Below are 24,829 nucleotides of genomic sequence, written 5' to 3' on the forward strand. Positions count from 1 at the left end.
AGGGACTCTGGTCCAATAGAATCGCGTATGCGTGCTGACGCGCTTACGCGCTAAGGGCCTTTCCTCGGATTTCATGCTGACGTGCAGGATTTTCACGTGCCAAATCACTCCGTATCAAGCTGGCCACGCGAAAACACACGGAACACCACGCTCCTGCCCAGAAGGCCGAGTTACTGCCCCCCAGTGCCCCGAGCAGCCTCCCACGTGCTATCTGCTGCTGCCTGCCTGCTGCCACCGTGCCCTTCCATTTGGTGCCTGCACATCAGCCATCTGCAGGGGTCCAGTTGCTGTGTCCACCCCTGCTGGAACTGAAGACTCCCAACTGGGATTACATCGCTCCACAGCCCAGCCCCAGGACCCAGTTGCCCACCCACACCTGCCTCTGGGGTTGCCATGTCGGGCACTTCCACATCTGGCACCAGTGGCAACCCCAGGCCAGAGGGGCAGAGGGGCACCAGCTTCACTGCCACCGAAGTTGGTGTCCTGGTGGAGCATGTCCTGGGGCAGTATGATGCCCTCTTTGGATCGTCCCGCGCCAGCAAGGAAGGACTGAAGAGGATCTGGGCAGACTGTGTGGTTGCCATCAACGTGGAGGGGGTGGCAACCCGCAACGTCCAGAAGATCAAGAAGCGCTGGGAGGACTTGAGGTCCAGGACCCTTGTGAAGGCCCGGCGCCTCGTGGAGGGTGGCCCGGGCCGCATGAGTTCCACCCAGAAGAGGGTCCTGGAACGCGTACGCCCAGCGCTCCACGCCCAGGTCCTTGAGAGGGAGGCCCATCTGGAGTTGAGCGGATTGTGTCCAAGCATTACTGTGTGAGACAGGGCATGTTGCGGTGTGCTGGTTCTATGATACTTGCCTGTATGTGTGCCATGGGCCATGTATGCATGTATGTGTGCAGGGACATCATGGTAATGCATGTGCGACCAGTGATGTGTGACCCACATGGTTGTTGCATGTGTTGAAATGCGGCATGGGGAGCCCTATGCAGATTTTGGACATGAGAGCATGCCAGTCTCTGTACCTGGACATGGATGGGGGTGAAGGATGGGTGCTGATGCCAGGTACATATATGGTAGCCATGTCTGTGTGCCTGACCTGCGTGTCTGTGACTTGTGCATGCCATGGATGCATGACACATGTGTGTGACAATGCACAGATTCAGTGACACACCCAACTTACCCTTGTTTCGCCTGTGTTCGGTGTGTTTGGGGCCAGATGGATGTGACTGAGGTGAAGTGTGTGCAAGTGATATGCATGAGCCATGATGCATGTGAGTTACATATCATTGAATGTTTCTAGAGTCCATTGGACATGCATGGAAATGTCCATGGCATGCACCGTGCCTGTTACTGTGTGTGTTTTGCCTGGACTGACCCATGTGTTGTGGAGGGACATGATGGAAGTGTACTTTGACAGTGGTGCTCATCTGCTATTGCTTCCTGTCTAGGGGACCATTGTACAGTAGCCTGATGCTTGTGTCCTTTGTCTCCCTCTACGCAGCGGCTAGTGAAGAAGAGGGCGGAGACGGCGCTGTGGAGCAAGGCGGCGGGGATGCCCCCACGGCTGCAGCGGAAGGGGTGGGTGAGCCCCCACAGGGGCCTGCTACGGCAGGAGACGGTGAGGAGCCATCCAGGTTGGTGGTTTGCACAGAGGAGGAGGCCGACACTGGTGCACACATGGGGCCTGGTGGGAGCATCCCTGCTGGTGCAAGTGGTGCAGTCCAGGGCCAGGGGCAGGAGGCAGCACAGGTCACCGTGGAGGGGCCTGTGCATGTCACTGTCCCTGACCCTGTGAGTGCACCACCATGCACCAGCAGGGATGCCCCGTCCCAGGCCCATCCGCAGGTAGAGGGGATGTCCATGTCACCTGACTCCCCTCCACCTGCGGACGTGGTAACCCCTGGCCGCGTGGAGAAGGTCCTGATTGGGGTCGCGATGCGCACGGCTGTGATTCGTGATGACGTGCGTGCTTCCCGGGAGGAGCACGCACGTCATCACGAAGTGCACCGTGCCGACGTGGCCCAATTGGGATCGGCCATGTTCGGGGGTTTCCTGCATGTGTTGGCCAATCTGACGGCCCTCTCCTCCTCTGTGCAGGCTATCCACCGGTCGTTCTCCTTGCCGTCTTCCGGCCCAGATGCCACCAGGGCCCCCTGTGGACCTGCCCCGACCAATGCAGCCAGCTTGGTGGGGATCCCATCCCTGCCACAGTTGGGAGTCGGAGGTCCAGCAGGGGTGGACAACACAGCAAGTGGACCCCAGCAGATGGAAGATGTGACGGCATCATCGGGCAGGGCACGTGCACAACGGCGTCGGTGGTTTCCATCAGCCTGGATGCCGTCGTGCTGGCAGAGGCAGTGGCGTCGGAGGCAGCAGCGGGCTCGACGTGGGAGGCATCATGGCTCGGGGCCATCAAGATCAGGGGGGCAGGCATCGGCCGGAGGGCAGGGCAACCCTGGGATGGTGGTGTGTTCCGTGTGGGAGGAGTTTGGCCAGCGGATAGGTGCGGAGCGGCAGCGGGCGGAAGAGGAGCGGCTTGCCATGGTCAGGGCGGAGTTCTCCATGCGTCGGGCATTGAGGCGGGCTGAGTGCCTCGAGGAAGCTCGCAGGGAGTTTGAGGTGGACATGGGGTTGTCCCTGCGAGACCTCGGGGCCAGGACAGAGTCCCGCCTCCAGGACATCGACATGGAGTTCGATGATGCCCTGGCCAGCAACATCACCAAGTGAGCCGCAGGACTTGCCCGCTGCCTTTGTATATAGTTAGTTAGTGCTAGGTTTCCTTTATTTATTTTTATTATTTTGGACCGCTCGGACAATGGCCACTTTTTTGTACATATATTTTTCATTAGTTAGTGGTAGGTTTCATTTTTGGTGTTGGGCTCATGGACCCTGGAACATTCCTGTATATAGTTTGTTTTTTTGGGAGATACATTTTTTTAATTTCTTATTGTTTTCACCATGACGCAATGGTTTTTCATTAATTTCCTATGACATGATATTGCTTTGGACAAATTCTTTTTAATTTTTTATTCCTTTGTTTTTTTGTTTATCACTTTTGTTCTCGGACATGGACCATTTATTTACTTAGCCACATCGTTGTATGTTTGAAAAGTTCACTTATTTTTGGTATTTAATACATTTTTTATATTTTCTTACACTTGTGTTATTTTCTCATTGGTTTGTTACATGTCATGACATGGGTTTTGACATTCACTTGCACCCATTGTGTATGTGTGTGTGACGGACATGTGTTCTTTTGCATACTTGCCATTGGGGTTGTGTCATGTGATTGCATTCACTATGTGGGTGGATGCAATCCTTGCCTGGGTGTTTGTGCTGGGTATGCTGGCCATTACTGCCATGATTGTGTATCGTCAGGACCTGGGGCCAGGGGGACATGTGTGGGGGCCTGCTGGCAGGTTCACCACAGTGCTGGGGGGTGGGGGTGGTGGGAGACATGGGTGGGGGCCTGGTGGAGGCTGCCCCTGCACTGCTGGGGGGTGGGGGTGGTGGGAGACATGAGTGGGGGCCTGGTGGAGGCTGCCCCTGGTGACTGGGGGGGTGGGGGTGGTGGGTGACATGAGTGGGGGCCTGGTGGAGGGTGCCCCTGGTGACTGGGGGGGTGGGGGTGGTGGGTGACATGAGTGGGGGCCTGGTGGAGGGTGCCCCTGATGGCGGGGGGGTGGGGGTGGTGGGTGACATGAGTGGGGGCCTTGTGGAGGGTGCCCCTGGTGGCGGGGGGGGTGGGGGTGGTGGGAGGCATGGGTGGGGGCCTGGTGGAGGGTGCCCCTGATGGCGGGGGGGTGGGGGTGGTGGGTGACATGAGTGGGGGCCTGGTGGAGGGTGCCCCTGGATGGTGGGGGGTGGGGGTGGTGGGTGACATGAGTGGGGGCCTGGTGGAGGGTGCCCCTGATGGCGGGGGGGTGGGGGTGGTGGGTGACATGAGTGGGGGCCTGGTGGAGGGTGCCCCTGGATGGTGGGGGTGGTGGGTGACATGAGTGGGGGCCTGGTGGAGGGTGCCCCTGGATGGTGGGGGGTGGGGGTGGTGGGAGACATGGTTGGGGGCCTGGTGGAGGGTGCCCCTGGTGACTGGGGGGGTGGGGGTGGTGGGTGACATGGTTGGGGGCCTGGTGGAGGGTGCCCCTGGTGGCGGGGGGTGGTGGGAGGCATGGGTGGGGGCCTGGTGGAGGCTGCCCCTGCACTGCTGGGGGGTGGGGGTGGTGGGAGACATGAGTGGGGGCCTGGTGGAGGGTGCCCCTGGTGGCGGGGGGGTGGGGGTGATAGGGGACATGAGTGGGGGCCTGGTGGAGGCTGCCCCTGGATGGTGGGGGGTGGGGGTGGTGGGTGACATGAGTGGGGGCCTGGTGGAGGGTGCCCCTGGTGGCGGGGGGGTGGGGGTGGTGGGAGGCATGGGTGGGGGCCTGGTGGAGGCTGCCCCTGGTGACTGGGGGGGTGGGGGTGGTGGGTGACATGAGTGGGGGCCTGGTGGAGGGTGCCCCTGGTGACTGGGGGGGGGGGTGGGGGTGGTGGGTGAGATGAGTGGGGGCCTGGTGGAGGGTGCCCCTGATGGCGGGGGGGTGGGGGTGGTGGGTGACATGAGTGGGGGCCTGGTGGAGGGTGCCCCTGGTGGCGGCGGGGTGGGGGTGATAGGGGACATGAGTGGGGGCCTGGTGGAGGCTGCCCCTGGTGACTGGGGGGGTGGGGGTGGTGGGTGACATGAGTGGGGGCCTGGTGGAGGGTGCCCCTGGTGGCGGGGGGGTGGGGGTGGTGGGTGACATGAGTGGGGGCCTGGTGGAGGGTGCCCCTGGTGGCGGGGGGGTGGGGGTGGTGGGAGGCATGGGTGGGGGCCTGGTGGAGGCTGCCCCTGCACTGCTGGGGGGTGGGGGTGGTGGGTGACATGAGTGGGGGCCTGGTGGAGGGTGCCCCTGATGGCGGGGGGGTGGGGGTGGTGGGTGACATGAGTGGGGGCCTGGTGGAGGGTGCCCCTGGATGGTGGGGGGTGGGGGTGGTGGGAGACATGAGTGGGGGCCTGGTGGAGGGTGCCCCTGGATGGTGGGGGGTGGGGGTGGTGGGAGACATGATTGGGGGCCTGGTGGAGGGTGCCCCTGGATGGTGGGGGGTGGGGGTGGTGGGAGACATGGTTGGGGGCCTGGTGGAGGGTGCCCCTGGTGACTGGGGGGGTGGGGGTGGTGGGAGACATGAGCAGGTGTGCAGGGTAGTCCCCTGTTTTGTGGGCTGCCTGCAGGGGCCGTCGAGGGTGACAGGACCCAACCAGCCTAATTGCGTGTGTAACTTCGCACGCACCCCTGTAATACACGTACCAAGCCAAATCGCGTGTGATAATTCCCGCGCACCCCTGAAATACACATGCACAGGCTATTCGCGTGTGGAACTTCCCGCGCACCCCTGAAATACACGCGCCCAGCCTATTCGCGTGTGGAAATTCCCGCGCACCCCTGAAATACACGCGGCCAGGCTATTCACGTGTGGAACTTCCCGCGCACCCCTGAAATACACGTACCCTGCTGTAATCGCGTGTGGGACTTCCCGCGCACCCCTGAAATACACGCGGCCAGGCTATTCGCGTGTGGAACTTCGCGCGCACCCCTGTAATACACGTACCAAGCCAAATCGCGTGTGATAATTCCCGCGCACCCCTGAAATACACGCGCCCAGGCTATTCGCGTGTGGAAATTCCCGCGCACCCCTGAAATACACGTACCCTGCTGTAATCGCGTGTGGGACTTCCCGCGCACCCCTGTAATACACGCGCCCAGCCTATTCGTGTGTGGAAATTCCCGCACACCCCTGAAATACACGCGTCCAGGCTATTCGCGTGTGGAACTTCCCGCGCACCCCTGAAATACACGCGGCCAGGCTATTCGCGTGTGGAACATCCCGCGCACCCCTGAAATACACGTACCCTGCTGTAATCGCGTGTGGGACTTCCCGCGCACCCCTGAAATACACGCGGCCAGGCTATTCGCGTGTGGAACTTCCCGCGCACCCCTGAAATACACGTACCCTGCTGTAATCGCGTGTGGGACTTCCCGCGCACCCCTGAAATACACGCGGCCAGGCTATTCGCGTGTGGAAATTCCCGCGCACCTCTGAAATGCACGTACCCTGCTGTAATCGCGTGTGGACCTTCCCGCGCACCCCTGAAATCCACGTACACGGCCAAATCGCGTGTGAGACTTCCCGCGCACACGTATTTTTTTTCAGCGTGTCCGTGTTTGTGGGTACTGCTTTGCACGTCATTTGTCCTGGAGGGCCACAGTATAGGACATTCATCATGGCAGTATATGGGTGCTATTTGTTGGCGCACCTTTTGGCGCACATTTCTTACAGCCGCTGAGACGCTACCGCCTGCTTTCTTGTGGCGGTCGTGTTTGTGCCTGTGCGCTGGTTTGAGCGTGCACTTTTTTGACCTATTCTATTCCATGAATACGTGTTGTAGGCGAGCGTGTGGGCGTTCTGCACACTTTTACCCTGTGCTTCCCCCGTGACGCCCACATTTTGGCAAGTTGTTCCCCATTCCGAGTGTTACGCCCCGTGTTCCGCCTACTTTTGTTGCGTGCGCCGCGCTATGTGCGATTTTCGCTGTGGACTGTGCGATTTTCGCTGTGACCTGGCGCATGCCGTTAGATGGCCTGTGCGCCAACGTGCGCCGCACACTTTCTTATCGCACGTCCGATGGTTTTCTCGCGCACGGCCTTCCATGAATCGATGTGCGCTGCTTTTCGTGCGATTTTCGCTATTCCACTGCGAATCGCACGTTTTTGGCCACTTGCGCCGCGCTAATTATTCCATGAATCGGCCTGTATGTAAAATATAAACAACCACTGGAGTCAATGCGATAAAGGTAGAAACTCCACCAATACCTGTAAAGGAAAAGGGCAGATAATCTTTAGAGCATAGACAATCTTCGGAAATGGAAAACCCTAACTTTATTAGTCCAGCCCTATGATGAATGTACGATGCGTGCGTAAAAGTGCTTGGTCGTGTGTAAAAGTCACAAAGTACCTTTTTTATAGGAAGCTGGCAAAGTTGGGGACAGAATTCTGAAGGGTGAGCACAGTTTTCAAGAGTCGGGGGAAGGATCTGCTCCGATGAACAAATCTATTCCCAACTTTCAGAGGACTTTATGATGGAGGCTACCTAAGCCAAAGAGAGGGCCACATAGAATCACCTATGCGTAAAAAGTTAAGAATGAACAAGGGGACACTCGTAAGTGGTTTCAGTACTCGCTGCCCTTAGCTCAGTTTTGGCCCAAACCTGGCAGGTTAGGAAGGGGTCGTCAGAGGTTCCGTTTCCCGCCCTCGGTTTGGCTTCAAAGTGCACAGGCGCTGCGGGGTGCAGATGCAGGTCCGGTTTTCAACAGAAGCTGTAACTCTCGATTCAGGTGATGAACAAGGAAAACACTGATGCAGCTGGTCTCTGATCATAAGAAGGAACCCGTCAAAACTGCCTTTAGCAGCCGTCACTGTAGCAAAGTGACGCAGGTGCACCCAACTCTTGCTACCTGATGCAGCCTTCCCTCCCATTGCTCAAAGCAGCTGGGATAATGAAATTCAGTGAAACAGTGCTTTTCAGTGCATGTTAGGATTCCCCAAGATTTTGAGTCAAAACTCAACATGGCGACGCTCCTGCATGGTGGCCAAGGTTTGAGCTGGACAGTCCACTGGATGGTCAGGGACACTTCAAACAAGCTCTTTTGCAGGGCAACCAGGGGGCGTCGGGAGTGATTATTCCGACCACTCCAGAGGTTCGAAGCACCTTTGCAAGTCTTCTGAAATTCAGCACAAAGCAGGGCTCTACCGGGACAATAGCGGGCTCAGGGTGCCAACCATCTTCAGCGCGTGTCTGGATAATCCTTTGTTCTCGGCTCTTCCGGATACTTGGCTCCGTCCACAGGTCGGTTCGGACCTGTTCCTGGTCTGCATTCAGGACCCCTCCTCATATCCAAATGTCTGGCGAGTGCTTACACCCGGTCAGCCAATGAGAAGATCTGCCCCACCCATGCACACCAGCATGACCACTAGGGTCTCCATTCTCTCGTGCACTCTAGACATCCTGGTGCCAGTAGTGTGGATTGTGACCAGACTGTCCCCGCCCACTGCCTGTGTACCCACACACGTGACCTGCAATTCGTCCGCAAAAGAAGTGTTTTTTGCAGGCAACTGCATGCCCAAATACGGATGTCCCGGGTCACGCAGACCAAGGGGAAGGCCAAAGGATAATATGGCCAAAGGAACAAACGGAAGACCTTGTGGCGCGGCCATGACGGACACTATCCACAGTCATGCACGATATGGCATGATAAAATGTCGTAAAAATACAATGAAAATCTTCTGCTGCTGCCGGTCTATTCCTAGGTGCGCTCTACAATCACCAATAAATCCTTAAAGGGATGGTCTAGTAAAAATTTTTATTTAAAAAATAGATAGGCCACATAAAAAAAATATACTAGCATCCTCCGTTTTAAAACTTCCTATGTAAAATTTTGAGCTATTCAAGCTCAAAATTCGAAAAAGCAAGCACAGGGGCGCCGCCATTTTGTGAAATGGAGGCCCTCCTGTGCTGGCTTTTGCTTTTGCGGCACTAATGAAGGAAAAGCCAGCCAGCTGTAGTAAACAAAGTCTACCGCTGGGTGGCTTTCCCTTCATTAGTGCCGGGACTCGGAGGATGCGGACCGGAGACCAGAGCAGGAAAGCTGCAGCTGAATCTCGGTAAGTGCTATTTATTTTTTTTTACAAAAAATAAGCACTAGCTGCGGTTTTTTTCCTAAGTTTTCCGGGCTGGAGGAGCCCGGAAAACTTAGAAATAAAACCGCAGCTTTAAAAAAGTATTTATGTTTGCGGTCGCTTTTGAAGCGACCGCAAACATAAATAAAACGTTATTGTGTTGGAAAACGCTGCGGTTTTAAAACCGCAGCGTTTTCCAACACAACCGCGTGTGTTTCTGCCTGCTGTGGCTATCACTTTGGGTCTCCGGTGCTCATGCCGCGTAGTGTTTCTACCTGCAGCTGATTTCCCATTTGGGGCTCTCGGGCTCCCCGTGGGGAGCCCGAGAGCCCCAAATGGAAAATCAGATTCAGGCAGAAATGCCGCGTTGTGTCTGCCTGAATCTGCTTTTCCATTTGGGGCTCTCGGGCTCCCCGCTCGAGAGCCCCAAATGGAAAAGCAGATTCAGGCAGACACAACGCGGTTGTTTATCGCAATGCCGCGTTGTGTCTGCCTGAATCTGCTTTTCCATTTGGGGCTCTCGCGCCAAATGGAAAAGCAGATTCAGGCAGACACAACTCGGTTGTTTTCCGCAATGCGGCGTTGTGTCTGCCTGAATCTGCTTTTCCATTTGGGGCTCTCGGGCTCCCTGTGGGGAGCCCGAGAGCCCCAAATGGTAAAGCAGATTCAGGCAGACACAACGCGGTTGTGTTGGAAAACGCTGTGGTTTTAAAACCGCAGCGTTTTCCAACACAATAACGTTTTATTTATGTTTGCGGTCGCTTCAAAAGCGACCGCAAACATAAATACGTTTTTAAAGCTGCTGTTTTATTTCTAAGTTTTCCGGGCTCCTCCAGCCCGGAAAACTTAGAAAAAAAACCGCAGCTAGTGCTTATTTTTTGTAAAAAAAATAAATGGCACTTACCGAGATTCAGCTGCAGCTTTCCTGCTCTGGTCTCCGGTCCGCATCCTCCGAGTCCCGGCACTAATTAAGGGAAAGCCACCCAGCGGTAGACTTTGTTTACTACAGCTGGCTGACTTTTCCTTCATTAGTGCCGCAAAAGCAAAAGCCAGCACAGGAGGGCCTCCATTTCACAAAATGGCGGCGCCCCTCTGCTTGCTTTTTCGAATTTTGAGCTTGAATAGCTCAAAATTTTACATAGGAAGTTTTAAAACGGAGGATGCTAGTTTATTTTTTTTATGTGGCCTATCTATTTTTTAAATAAAATTTTTTACTAGACCATCCCTTTTAAGGGATGACTAGGTTCAGAAAACACAGCAACCCCATTGCGCAGTACAGTAATGTCATTTGCGCAATGATAAAATGTTAGCAAAAGTGGCAATGAAGTCGAAAGACTAAGAGAAACAAAGTTTCTCATTACTGACAGCCTGAAGGACGTGTCAATTTCTCTGTAACAACAAAGAGCGAAAGCCCAGTAGAGTGCAGCTTAAGGCTGTACTCCACTGGCAAAAGTCAGGTCAGAATGCTGTAACAAAAGCAAAAAGTTTGGGGGTTTGACAAATATAGAGGGAAAGTTGCATTTAGAGAAACTTATCCTAACAATCAGCACAGGGCTCGAAGGGGGATGTGATTGTTAATATAGCCCAACATGCAGACTGCATCACCTCTATGCGCTAGGGTTGCGTGCAGTCCACCGTCCATGCGCGCCACTGCGAAGCACTCACCCACTCCTAGACCTGGATTTAATTAAAGAAATCTCTGCCATTTTACATTTTGCACCACGCTTTTTGTTTGCACTTTTGGTTTGTGCTACCTCGAAGGGCAACATTTGTGCGTGCCATATTTAGAAGGATACGACACTATGTGCAATTTTTTTAAAATTTTTTTTTTTTCGCTACTCCCATTTGTCACCTACTTATGCAAGACCATTTTGTGCATGCAAGCCAAGATTCATGAAACCTTTTTAGTTTGGACTATTCAGTGTCACTTGCGAAACCTTTAAGTCAAAACTATTGCATTGCGTTGCAGTACAGATAGGGAGGAATGACATATGAGGAGGGATAGAGAGTCTGTGTGTTTGTTTGGTTATGTGCCCAGCCATTGCCTCCCCATGGCGATGTTATCCCTATGACCATTCCCACCACTTTCCTGCTCCTTCAAGCCCAAAACACCTCCTTGTGGGAACTCTGTAAGAGAGGCATGGTATCACAAGTATGACACTGACACAAAGGGTACAATTTGTAAAACCTTTATTCAATTCTTGGGGTTTGGAAAAACTCCTACTTTGCCCTATAGCTACGATGGGAGTAGTTTCTACCATCAAATAATAACGGGAATGGCATCCTAAACAGTCTCTTTCAAATCAAAATGGCCTATACTAACAAAACCTAATGCCTGACCTATCACTTATACAAAAAGTGTGCACAGGGGAATATGTATGCAAAGGAAATTCAGTGTTAGAATCTAAAGAATCAAAGTTGCTGAGTCGGCTCCCCTCCCCACATTGGACAGCAGAGAGTAAGGCGGTGTCTGTAGACAGGATGGCGCACTCTGGCTCAGGTTCTCAAATCAAAGCAGTTCAAAACATGGATCGAGGCCTGCCTGGCCTTCCACGTTAAAGTCACTTTTCCAATGTTCAAAAAGTGTCTTTTACAATTCATCAAAAGGATTCACAGAACCAAAAAGTCACGCAGGTGTCCCTCTGTCGGGCTCCGACCACTCAATCACATCACTGTTAGGGGTTCCCTTCCCCAAGCTTTATTCACATTTGTTAGGGGTTCCCTTCCCCTAACTTATCACACATCAGGTCTCCCTCAGTCGGACTTGGACCTTTTTCTGATGTCGAAGACTTTCGAATTTGCAAAGTTTTCACTATAGACCTCCCTCTGCAGGACCACTTCGACTTTCCCTTCATATCGCACTCTTGTGTTATTTTACCCAGTGTTCCTTGATCTATGTAGTTCAATATCATAAGCACAAGAGTTCAATGTTCATTTTCCACTTCCCCTTTTGCCGTGTCAATCTTCATCATCACGCTTTTTAAAGTTTATTCACTTTGTGGCTTCATAACAAAAACATGTCACCTTTCGCAGAGACTTTCGAGTGGGCTACTTCCTTTTGCCAGACCACTCCGCTACTTTGTATCATGAGCTTCACGGCTATCAGTAATTTTAAAGTTCAACTCAGGCCTGCCTTTCTTCGCGTCTCCTCCACACACTTGCAGCCTTCAATTGTAAGATATATTGTTGCCACTTCAATCTTTCCTTAACAGACACTGGTCTTTCATCTTGCTTGCCAACTCGCCGGCTGTTTGCATTTGTCTTGGCAGTTTTAATTCCAGAGTCAAGGTTAATACCACAGGCTTGGCCTCGCCTCCCCAACTCTGTTGTTCACCGGGGAGGGTCTCGGGTCACCTTTTGAAACACAATGCTGTCTTCTTGTCTGGGATTTGGCCTTCTGCACGTATCTATTATGGTTCTATGGAGGCAACGTCCTCCTGCTGGGAAGTCCTGGGTTCCTTTACCCTTAGTTCTTGCCCCTCGATCCGGCGCTGTGCTGCAGTAGGTTCACCTTCGCCCTAGAAGTTCTGCTGCTTCTTGTGTTCCAACCTTAATATGTCATGTTATGTTACTTTGCATTTATATAGCGCCTTATATACCATTGGTATGGTCTGAAGGCGCTGGTAGGTTGAACGCCCTTGGGAACCGAAGTTCAGGTCAATAGAGAGAGTAGAGACAGTTAAAGGTGCGCGTGAGCACTGGTTGTGTGTGTGCAGCTGGTGTGGTATTCATGTAATAGCTGCTTCTTAGCGGTAGGTGTGGTGGTTGAGAGGTCAGGAGTATGTGTTCGTTCGATCAGATTGTGGCTGCGTTAGGCCTGAAGAGAACGCCTGGCTGGTGGGTGGGTAACCAGCAGTGTTTATTTAGAGTGATGGGGAGTATGAGGCAGAATGTTGGTATGAGAACAGTTATACCGAATGGTGTCATAGTATCTCTGTGTTCTAGTTGACTGGCGGTGTAAGGAGAGAGTAAGCGTGGTGGTGTGTTCTGATGTGATATAAGCTCTTTTGAACGTTCTCTGCATTCAAGACCATACTAATATACGTCACGCATTTCTATGCGCTCCGGTCGGTTCCACACACTCCGGCCCGCTCGATGCACTCATGCATTCGAGTCTGCCCCGCGTACTCCAGCCTGCCCCGCGTACTCCAGTCTGCCCCACGCATGCACTTGTCTGCTCCATGTATGGGCTCCTGTCTGTCCCATGCATGCACTCCTTTCCACCACACGCACTCCTGTCCGCCACACGCAGTCAAATGCGCTCTATTTACCCCGAACCGTTTAGTGTTTTATGCACTCCATCCATAACTTCATCATATTTCATTCTCTCCATCCACCTATTTTATACGTTTTCATCCACATACGAAACTCGTTTCGTCTGTATACGGCACCCGATCATCCACCTATGGCACCCTAATCCGTCGGTATACGGCCCCCGTTCTATTCACATATGTCGGCCGTTCCATCAACGTGCATCTCCCGTTCCATTCACATCCGGCACCCGTTCAATCTGTATATGTGATCAATTCCATTCACATATATAATTTGTTCTATCCATATAGACTCCATCTACATTCTTCACTCATTCCGTCTGCTCTACGCTTTCAGCATCTCTACCCACCCAACCCCTCCTACGCACCCAACCCCTCCTACGCACCCAACCCCTCCTACGCACCCAACCCCTCCTACGCACTCATCCTCTCCCCGCACTCATCCTCTCCCCGCACTCATCCACTTTGTGTACTCATCCGCTTTATGCACTCTTGCTTTCCACTCATTCAACAGCAATATGCACCCATCAGCCCTATAAGGTCATTCGTTGATATGCAGTAATCATATTCTATATATTAATCTGCCCTGTACACTCATCTGCCCTGTACACTCGTCCGCCCTGTGCACTTGTCCATTCTATACACTCATCCGCTCTATACATTCGCCAGGTCTGTACATTTATCTGCACCAGCGATCTACACACTATCCGCACTTCCGCACTCATCCGCTATCCACACTCCTGCGCTCAACATACTCATCTGTTCCACACATTAATCCGGTTTACGCTCATCCGTTCTACACATTCATCTGTTCTACTCATTCCTGTGTTTTCCTCGCTTCTCTGTTTACTCGCTTCACTCATCCGCTCTACACGCTCGTCCGCTCTACAGACCCAACCATTCTACACACTTAACCGCTCAGCTTGATCATACATTCTATACACTCATCCGATCTATTTACTCATTCAATTTACACACTTGTTTGAACTATATAGTTATCTGTTCTTCCACTCATGCATTCTTCCACTCAGCGCATTCATCTGTTCCACACGCTTCATCAGTTTTAACTATTGCCTCTACACCATTCACTTTGTTCACTCCTTGAGCATTTAGTCCATTTCAGGAGTTTAAATCTCTTTACTGTTTCTGTATGATTTTATTCTTATTAGCCATTTCACTGCTTTGATCTACTTTTCTCGTTTAATTCTGTTTGTCCTTCTAGCTTATATTATGGGTTATTAGTTGTCCATTTCTCGTATCAGGTAGTTTGTTGGATTGGGGTCATTGAAATGCTATTGGTCTGTTTGGGTTTGCTTGGTAACGGTCGGTTTTTAGGGGAAGAGCCAGGTTTTCAGCAGTTTGCGGAAAGACATTAAATCCTCAGTTAGGTGGATGTGGGGTGGGAGTGAGTTCCACAGTGTGGGGGCGAAGGCTGAGAATGACGATCCACCTAATCTGACTGAGTTTGTCTTAGGTATGACTAGTAGCCCGGCTGAGCTTGATCTTATGGTGCGTGGGGGGTGATAGGGTTTTAGCTTGTCTTGAAGATATTGAGGTCCGGTTTTATGCAGAGCTCGATGGGAGATGCATAAGGTTTTGAAAGCCACCCTTCGTGCTACTGGAAGCCAGTGCAGCGTCTTAAGGGCGGGGGAGATGTGGTCTCTCGGGCCGAGTGCAAGTAGCATTTTGGCTGCCGCGTTTTGAGCCCTTTGGAGTTTATTCAGTTGGTACGCGTGGCCTCCGAGGTATAGGGGGTTTGCGTAGTTCAGTCTTGATATAACGATTGATTGAACCGCTGAGAGTCTGTTGGGAAATGAGAGGTATGGAAAGATGCGCCTAAGGGTTTTAAGGTGGTAGTGGCAGGACTTTGAGACGTTGTTGACTTGGCGCGAGAGTGTTAGGTCAGAGTCAAGGGTACATCCAAGATTTTTCACTGAGTTGGAAGGGGTTGGTGAGTTGCCCATGGCGGATGGCCAGGGTAGTGCGTGTGGAAGAAGTTTGGAGTTGCCACATACCATGATTTCCGTTTTGGAGGGGTTTAACAAGAGGTGGCTTTGGGTCATCCAGAGTTCTATGTCAAGGAGGCAGGAGGCCAGGTCGGGTCTGGAGTTGGGTTTGAGTTCATGAGTTTTAGAATTAGTTGAGTGTCGTCGGCATAGTTGTAACACAAGATGTTGTGTGAGCGAATTATTGATGGGAGGGTGATCAAGTAGAGATTGAATAGGTGGGCAGATAGGCATGCTCCTTGTGGGACTCCCGTGTCGACTGGTCGGGCTTGGGAGGTATAAGTGGAGAGTATCGTTATTTGGTATTTATCTTTGAGGAATGACGCTATCCATTTCAGAGCGGTTCCACGTATTCCTAGGGAGTGGAGGCGGTGTAGGAGGATTGAGTGATGGATAGTGTCAAAGGCAGCGGATAGGTCATGAAGGATTAGTGCAGCGCATCCCGCGGAGTCTGCCGTCATTTTAAGGTCATCCCAGATTGAGGTCAGGGTGGTTTCAGTTCCGTGACGGGCTCTGAAACCTGATTGTGCGGGTTCTAGGAGATTGTTGGCTTTGACAAAGGCATTTAGTTGGGAGTAGGCGGTTCAGTCAATGAGTTTGGCAAGGAACCTGGTGTTTGAGATAGGCCGGTAGTTTTTTGGCTCGAGAGGGTCGAGGGATGGTTTTTTAATTAGAGGTTTGACATGAACCGGTTTCAATGCATCAGGAAAAATTCCAGAGGAAAGGGAGGCATTTATGATGGATCTTGCGTGTTCTCCTGCGCAGGTTGAAGCGAAAATTTCTTTGAGGGTTGTGGCTGGGCAAGGGTCTAGCGGAGAGCCAGATGGTTTGCGGGCAGATAGAAATTGCTCTGGTGATATTGGACTAAAGGATTCGAACGTTGGTTGCGTAGTGGTCTCAGTTGGTGGGCTGGCCGGTATGGGGGGAGTATTGCCTGGTGGATGTGAGAGAGCCAGTTTGGTGGCTAGAGTATTTGTTCTTTCGAGAGCCGTGGTGTAAAAGTGGAGGGAGAGCTAGTCGCACAGTGATTGTGAGGGAGTCGGGACAGTTGTGGTGCAAGCCGGTTTGGTGAATTCGGCGATGATTTTGTGGAGTTCTTTGCTTGGGTTTTTGCAGTTTAGGATTCGGCAGTCATAGTGGGCTTTTTTTGCTTTCCGGATTTCAGCCTTGTACTGATAAAGGTGACAGGCCAAGGTGGCCCTGCTCTCCTGGGTTTTGTCTTTCTGCCATTTGCGTTCTAGGAATTTATATAATTGTTAAGTGGTCTTCAACTCAGGAGTGAACCATCTGGGCAAGAGGCCACGGCGGGTTGATGGTTTGCAAGGGGGTGTGAGCTGCATCAGAGATACGTTGAGCCATGAGTCAAAGGCGTCTGGGGTTAGTTGTTTAGTGAGTTGGCAGGTTGGAGGTGGAGACTGGAGCAGTGCGTCTGCTAGGTCCGGGACGATTATTAGTTTTTTCCAGCATTTGCGTAGATTCAGAGGTTCAGATTCGAGGACAGGAAGGGGGTCGGGTGAGCGAATGGCGAAAGAGAGAATGAAATGATCGGACCAGATGATAGGGGTGGGGGGGTTTAGATGAATCCTGGTGTTGGAGCTAAAGATGGCATCAAGAGTGTCCTTTATAGTGAGTCGGGCCATTTATGTGGGGTTGGAGGTAAATTGCGTCTAAACCGTCAACCAGAGAGTGTGTCATGGCGTTGGTGGGGATGTCGAACCATATGTTGAAGTCTCCAAGAAGGGTGAAGTTGGGATGGTTTAGTTGAAGGGTGGCAATAGAGTCGCAGAGATTGTTTGCGAATTGTCTATCGTAGCCAGGGGGCCTATAGATTATTAGGAAGCTGTGTGAGAGTGACGGGGAGAGGGATAATTTAACAAGGAGAGATTTGCAGGAAGGAATGAAGGTTGGTTGTCGATGATTGAGGCGTGGAAGAGAGACTTGAAGACGAATGCTACTCCGCCTCCTCTAGAGGGACGGTTCAGTAGGATGAGGGAGTAGTCGGGGGGAGGGGGGGGGGGGGTTTGGCTTCATTTGCGATTGGGGCGAAGTTGTCAGAGAACCAGGTTTCGGTGATGAAAACCAGGTCTGGTTTCTCCGAGGCGAGGAGGTCAAAGATGCAGTGTCTGTTTTTTGCTACGGATCGGGCATTAAATAAGACGCAGTTCACATCGGCTGGCGAGGTTGGTGTTGGAGCTGGAGCGGAAGGGGGTGGTAGCGGAGAGAGGGGAATCTAGAGGGGGGGTAGGGTGGGTGATGATCGATGGGAATAGTGGGCGAGCAGAAAAATTGCCGAGCTTCGGGCGGGATTGGGTGGCTGCGTGTGTTGGGATGATCGGGTTTGGCTCGGGGGGGATCTGAAGGAGGGGTGTGGGCGGTTAGGAGTTTCAGTTGCAGTTGATGAGAAATCGAGGGAGAGGGGTTTCAGGAAGGGTGAAGCCACGGGGGAAGGAGGCGATTGGGAGAATGCGGTGGTCGGTCGCGACGGGGGATGTGAAGAGTGCTGAGAGATTGAGGGGAACCAGGTACGTTTCCGCTTTAGTTTTATTGCTGGGATTGGAGTGTGAGGGAGGGTAGGGGAGGTCAGAGGGGGAGAGGGGGAGAGGGATGCGGCTTTGGTTCTTGCTAGGGCTAGGTGTGCAGTTTTTAGGGTGGGGAAAGGGTGCGGTCGGGGGGGAGTGCCAGGGGTTTGTGGGCAAGACGGGGGGGGTGGATGAATGCTGGGTAGGGTGTGCTCGGTATGATGGTGAGGGGAGCGGGCGTGGTTAATATTGGCTGGTCGGTGGTGGAGTTCGGCGGAGGAGTGGCCTTAGGGTGGTTGGCTTGCCATCGAGCCACTCTGGCTTGGTGTTTGGAGAGGGGAATGGTAGGGAGTGCGAAGGAGGGTGGGATGGCAGGCAGATCGGGAAGTGGGGGCGGTCCACGGTGGTTGTTTCCGACAGGCTCTGGTGGAGTGGGTGCACTCATGCTTGATACGAGCGGTTAGGTGTAGTTCCAACTGCAGTACAGTTTATTGGACTTTATAAATTCGGCTATATCACTGGCTGAGGGTAGGCTTGATTTCAGGGTTCTATGAAGCCGGTGATATTATTCACTTATTCTAGGTTATAGTGTACTATTTGTACTAGCTTGCGGATATTAGGCTGTTTTGTGGTGTAGCAATACATTAGGAAATGCTAGTTAGGCGGCTTATTTAGTTGTAGCTACATCACAGATACGCTTTCTTCTAGCTGGAATACAGGAAAGCTATTAGGGAGAAATCGAATGTAGCAACATCCCAGGTATGGATTTGGTTGGACTTTTAGGTGGAGTCTAAGAGGGTTTTCTAATTGTATTCTAAATTCAGTGGGGGCACGCTATTAGGGACACTCCAAGTTCAATTTGCACAGAGATGATGTTAGACTATTAGGTGTACTTCTAGATTCAACTGTAAGTTCTACTGTACACAGAGATGATGTATAGGGATGATATTAGGTATATCTCTAGATTCAGTTTTGTATAGAGGGAGTATTAGGCTATTCGGCACAGTTCTGGATTCTTCATTACACAGATATACTATTAGGTGTACTTTAACTTAGACTTTGCGCAGAAGGGGTATTTAGGCACGCTTCTAACCTTAATGCTGTCGTGTACACTTCTAATTTGATCTAAGCGCAGAGAGTCTAATTTGGAGGACACTAGTCAGTTCAATTAGGGTACGCTAATAGGCACATTTCTCTCAATTCGACTTTATACAGGGAAGGTATTCAGCATGATTCTAGAATCAACTTTGCACAGAGAGGTTATTAGGGAGATTAGTTGGTTCAACCAGGCAAATTATTAGAGTGTTAGGATATTGGGCACACTTCTAAATTCAACTTTCGCAGGGAGGGTATTGGGCACACTTTTAGGTTCAACTTTCGCAGAGAGTCTATTGGGCACACTTTAAATTCAACTTCTAAGTTCAGCTTTCACAGAGGGGCTATTAGGACACTTCTAAATTCGAATTCTAGATGCACTTCTAATTGCACCTTTCACATAGGGCCTATTGAGCACATTTCTAAGTTCATCTTCCACACGGAGGCTATTGGGACACTTCTAAATTCAAATTCTAAATGCACTTCTAAGTTTGACTTTCACATAGAACCCATTGAGCACATTTCTAAATTGAATTTTTACAGAGAGGCTATTGGGCACATTTCTAAATTCAACTTTCAATGAGCGGCTGTTGGGCACACTTCTAAATTCAACATTCAATGAGCGGCTTTTAGACACCCTTCTAAATTCAAAGAGAGGCTATTGGGCACACTTCTAAATTCAACTTTCAATGAGCGGCTATTGGGCACACTTCTAAATTCAACATTCAATGAGCGGCTATTGGGCACACTTCTAAATTCAACATTCAATGAGCGGCTTTTAGACACCCTTCTAAATTCAAAGAGAGGCTATTGGGCACACTTCTAAATTCAACTTTCAATGAGCGGCTATTGGGCACACTTCTAAATTCAACATTCAATGAGCGGCTATTGGGCACACTTCTAAATTCAAAGATAGGCTATTGGGCACACTTCTAAATTCAACTTTCAAAGAGAGGCTACTGGGCACACTTCTAAATTCAAAGAGAGGCTATTGGGCACACTTCTAAATTCAACTTTCAATGAGCGGCTATTGGGCACACTTCTAAATTCAAAGATAGGCTATTGGGCACACTTCTAAATTCAAAGAGAGGCTATTGGGCACCTAAATTCAACTTTTACATGTATAGGACAGAGTTTCCAAATGCAAATATATTACAGATATGGGATTCTAGGTTCAGTGGTAGGGTAGTATGGCGAGAAGTAATTGCTTCTGTCCCCGCCCTTGCCACACTTATTGTTGGCTTCTTGCTTCTCCTGCGGATACCTGCAGATACGAAGTGGAGCCGTCACTGTAGGAGCCGCCCTTTGCCTCGGGTCCTCAGCCGATGGGCTGCCAGGCACAGGGCTGCCTGGGGAGGACCAGCAATGAGACGGGGAGCTTCTCGTCTGCACCAATCGGGTCAAAGGAGGAAGCGGTCGAGCCTATCACGGGTGGATGGAGGCGGAACGAGGGACAGACACGGAAGGGATACGGTCTGGGAGGAGGGAGGGCAGGGAGGGCTGCACGGGGTGGAGGCGGGCTGGGGGTACGAGGTAATTAGGCCTATAAGGGTCTTACCAAGCACAAATACTCACGGCAGTGCAACAGATATGCCAATCACCAAAAAGTCCCAGAGGGTCTTCACCACAGCTGTGCTCACCTGCCTGGTACGATGGAGAGTGCGGGCACGGAGCTGGACGCTGGTTAGAGTAGGTCTCTATGTTCCGCCTTTTATTCGTGTGGCGAGCGCTAATGGGTATCAGATGTATGTGATTAAAGGCAAGTGCCTGACTTTGCCTGAACCAATTAGCAGGACATGTCCAATGAGATATGTAAGGGTTAGTCTTGTTACTTTGTCGCCCTCTTCCTCTGCCCAGTGTTTGTGTAGAAAAGGGATGGGGGCTGGGAGGGACATAAGAGAATCCTATGAACTAGCAGGGGTCATGGGTACGGGGAAAGAGGGGAATACTGCATCTCCCCATCAGTCGCCTCACCCCCACTCCCCGAAGACCCCCTCACCCAGGTGATCCTCCCCACTGGGCTTTCCCATGGTTCTGGATTAAAAGGCGATGGCCGTGCCCTGGCCACCTGAGGGGGAGAGAGAGAGCGCTTTAGTCAAGCCTAACCATCAGGCTTTGCATCCAAAGTATCTGCCAGTGGTTGTTGAAAGCAGTCTTGTGAGAGCTAATGACTTGTAAACACGCTACTGGTATAATAAAAATGTCTTGCCAGGTCTGCCGCTAAACAAAAGAGGTAATGGCTGGAAGGTTTAGAAATAATCTTAACCTCTGGCATTGCTCTGGTCAACCCTCCAGACAATCGTTCTTCGCCTGACGAGCCTTTACAAAAGGGTAAAGACCATATGCAAATCAGGCTTGGTCCCACCCCCAAAAGGTGCAGTCCAGCCCGAACTGCTTGGCCACATCCCTTCTGCATGAGACCGTCTAATGCATCATATACATTAGTTATTTATCCTTTAATAACTTGTGTCCTGCATGCACCTAATACATGAGTGATGACAGGCATTGTAGAACGGATCACTGTAATTTATTAGACTGTTGTAGAACAAAAGTAATGGAAAATAAATTGTATCTAAAAAGCAGACATTATATTTTACCCTTCTTACTCGTTTTTATCCAAACAGGAATCCACGTGCTGCCATGGCATCAGAATCTCCCCGCCGTCCTAGTAGATGTACTGGTGGTGGTGTGATGGTCCGGCCGCAAGCTGTAACGTAAGGCTGTATTTTTATTAATATTTTATTAAATACCTGTCTCGAGGCCGACGTCATTGAAGGCGTTCACTTTCAATAGAGTTAGCTGAGGACTTCACGTGATCTTTTACCTTCATAGTTCTGTATGGGGTTTCCATTTTAAAGAAATGGCACCACCTACTGACGCTGTTTTATTATTGCTTCGCCGTCCAGTGTGCTGGATTTGACCTAATGTGCTTTGTTTTTACATAGCGATTACGACCAGTGTCTTTTCTGTTTTGTAGCACAATGTGGCAGAATTCAAACCTGTGTCCTGCAGTTGTAATATGCATCTGAGGTGAATGGATAACTCACTAAGCTGTATAACCATCGCGTGGAAGTTTTTTTGAGTTTTTGACCCTGACCGTACAGAATTGAAACATTAAAATTAGTCCGAGAGTGGTAGGTTCAGAGAGCATCCTAGTTTGGTTGTTAGGTTTTGGCAAATTTTGTGAATTTTAAGGACCTTTCTGAATGGGGCCGTTTACTGTTTTTACACTTGGGCCAGTGTTCATGTCAATGGACAGGGCACTAAACTGTACTGTCCTGTATTTTCACCTTGCATACAGCATTTCATCGTTCAGGGATTTAAGCAGAGCCATGCTCCTCAAATGGAATATGTGGTCGTTCTCTAGTGTAGAAACAGTCTAGTATGCACCGGAAGTTCTAATGCAATATTAATTCGTTATGAAGTTGTTAATTTGTACCGCGCACCGTTACCATTGGTGTGGTCTCCAAGCGCTAATGTGTCTCCGTAAGAAAGAGGGGGGCGTTTGTTAGTGAGGAAAGGGGGATAGCATAGAGCCAGGAGAAACTGGCATGTATGTGAGTTGGCTTGCTTAATGAGTTTGATTGTGTTAACTGGCTTATTGTATCCGTAAGGGTAAGGCCCAGTGTCTTGGATTGGCTTTGTGTGTGATTGCGTGCACTGGCTTGTGTCCATAAGGCCCAGTGTCTTGGAATGTTTGTATGTGGATGTGTGTTATGTTGGGTGTGTGTTTCGCGTTGTAGTTTGTCTGGCCCATAGTGCGTGTATTGGGTACGTTGGACCGGAGCCGGGTGGTTAGTACATTGGATGCTCTTAAAAGTTCTTCTCGGTATAATACATTGGCTGTTCTCAGGGTTCATCTGGCTGTAGTCCAATGGTACCTTCACAATTCTTCTAAGTGTTCTCACCACTTAGTCCTGTGGGATCTGTCATCCTGATGGCCAGGACATGGCCATCGCTTTTGGATCCAGTTCCTGGGGGTGGACCAGTGCGGGAGGATCACCTGGGTGAGGGGCCCCTGGTGAGTAGGAGTGAGGCACCTGAAGGTGAGATGCAGTATTTCTGCTTTTGCTTCCCTGATTCCCCATTCTATTACCTTATCTGAGGAGCTTTAACTCTCTCTCACTCTCTCACTCTCTCACCCCCCTGCTCTGGGGGCAGACATACTCACACACAGCCAGACTAACAGAGTCAGGCACTTGCCTACGACGACTCACACCTGAATCCCATGTGAGTACACACACAGCAGACGAGCAAAACTCTATGGTGGCAGCAGTATCGCAAAGGAGTGGTGGCAGACCGAACAGGGTAGGGAGAGGCCCTTTATCCCATTGTATGGTGATCAACTATCTCCGAATGGTCGGCGAGCAGCACAAGCAAAACCTAGCAGGAATACTGAGCGAAGCTTTGAAATCTGTGCACAATATCCAGGGGCCTCTGTTAGGCAAAGTTTGTATGCAGTACCCTTTGGGACAACTACACCCAACTAGGACTACAGGTGTAAGCCAAACCAATCTTTGGTATAAGTCTGTACTACACAGTTTTGGTAGCGGAGTTGAGCAGCCAGGCTTATCTCAAGAGGGAATGTGAGCTGTAATGATGTTACATAGACGTCTACAATCACAAGTGTTCAAACTAACTCTTACACTCAAGGTTTCTTTGATAAATATGTATTAATTTATTTATCTGTCAGTTATAAAACATTCATAAGAAGGAGGCAATTATATATCATACACAAATACCCTTCAACACTATTTCAGAAATACTTTTCAAGAGGAGTAAAAAGCAAAGATTATTAGAACATGAAAGGTTACAGTTATTCGTAGACAGTGCAAATATTTAGAGTTCATCAGAAGAGTCAATTCAATAGGCTAGGCCAAAGTCAATGGGCTAAAGTCTTGGATAGGATAAAGCAGTTATGGTAGATAAACGGAAAAGTCTCTGCAAAAGTTCTTAGGAATAGTTTGTAGCAAGAAGAATCATATGTTGGGTTCACAAGCTGATTAGGCCTGTGAGTTTGGAAAGTTCAAGTACTTTCACCGCGAGAGGTAAGTACTCTGATTTTACAGTACCTTTACAAATGAAGAAAAAGATGCAGCTGATGACCCCTGTTCCTGGCAGTTCCTGCAGATCTCGTTGTTCCTGGTACTCCGTCGTGGGGACGAGAGGGAGAATGTCGGGTACTCCTGCACTGCACGGAGACTGGTCAAAAAGCTGGCAACTGGCAAATCTTCAATTCCGGTAGCTGTAGTCAAGCACACAAGCTGGTGTCCCTCTCCCTGGTTGTTTGGTTTCCTGCAGCACTCTAAGGAAAATACAACCAGCTCTGAGATTGGTATCCAGGTGGCTTTAATGTTGAGTTGATTGGTCCCACCAACTCAAAGGGACAAGTCGTCCTTGCAGGACTTCTCTGTCGAGATGAACTTGGTGATTCGGACCTGCAGCAGGACTTCACCGGGACTTCACCGGGCAAACCAACAGTCCAGGAGTTGCAGCAGCCGTTCTCTTCAAGCTCGTCTTCAGTTCTTTCGTTCCAGTGGTCGACTTTGCCTTCCAAGCCAAGAGACTTGCCCTTTATTCACTTCTCTCTCATTCATTCCAGCCTAGCTGTCACTCACCCTGCAGGGTGGCTGTCCTTGCCGGACAGTAAGCCAGCCATTCACCACAGAGTGGATTTGGGTCTCCTAGGAGACTAAGCACAGGGAGTTTTGGGCACCTCCCTCACTTCCTGCCCACCCCAGACACTCGGGCGCCAGAGGCGGTCTTCACTCCTGAAGGCCGCCAAAGGCGAAGGAACAAAGGGACCAAACCTAGTTTGGTGCACAGACACACACTCTAGAAGGACCTTTCCAAAAAGAAATGTCGAAAAAAGAAGACCGGGACCTGTTTAAACAAAGGAGGCTCAGACGCCATCTTGAAAAACATGGCTCCCGCGATTTAACGCTACTGGAGTTCACGGTTGGGAAAAATCATGGTAGTTCATTGTAAAACCACTGCCACCAACCATTCTGAGAGGAAAGGGTAGCATTTGACTGCTAGATGAGTATCTAGACATAGGGGATACTAAGTAACCCCTCCAGCACTCTATTGTAAGATGGGGTGTGCTGGGTCTAGGAATTTAAAAAGACTAGTAAAGTAAATTTCACTTTACTTACTCTGGGAAACAGTAGTTCATCCCAGAGAAGGTATTTA

General features: G+C 50.7%; 1 protein-coding gene across 4 annotated transcripts in view; it reads left to right on the top strand.

Moving 5' to 3' along the window:
• The window catches only part of BCAS3 (BCAS3 microtubule associated cell migration factor), a 3,943,855-nt gene that overhangs the window by 35,760 nt on the left and 3,883,266 nt on the right, over positions 1-24,829 (top strand). For all 4 annotated transcript variants that reach the window (XM_069615076.1, XM_069615077.1, XM_069615079.1 and 1 more), the window contains exon 2: positions 21,262-21,351. In XM_069615076.1, the coding sequence (XP_069471177.1) occupies positions 21,278-21,351 (74 nt within the window). In that variant the 5' untranslated portion in view covers positions 21,262-21,277. The remainder of the gene's footprint in view (positions 1-21,261; positions 21,352-24,829) is intronic.

The sequence above is a fragment of the Ambystoma mexicanum genome, chromosome 9 (genome assembly GCF_040938575.1).
Source record: "Ambystoma mexicanum isolate Mex_15411 chromosome 9, UKY_AmexF1_1, whole genome shotgun sequence".
NCBI lineage: Eukaryota > Metazoa > Chordata > Amphibia > Caudata > Ambystomatidae > Ambystoma > Ambystoma mexicanum.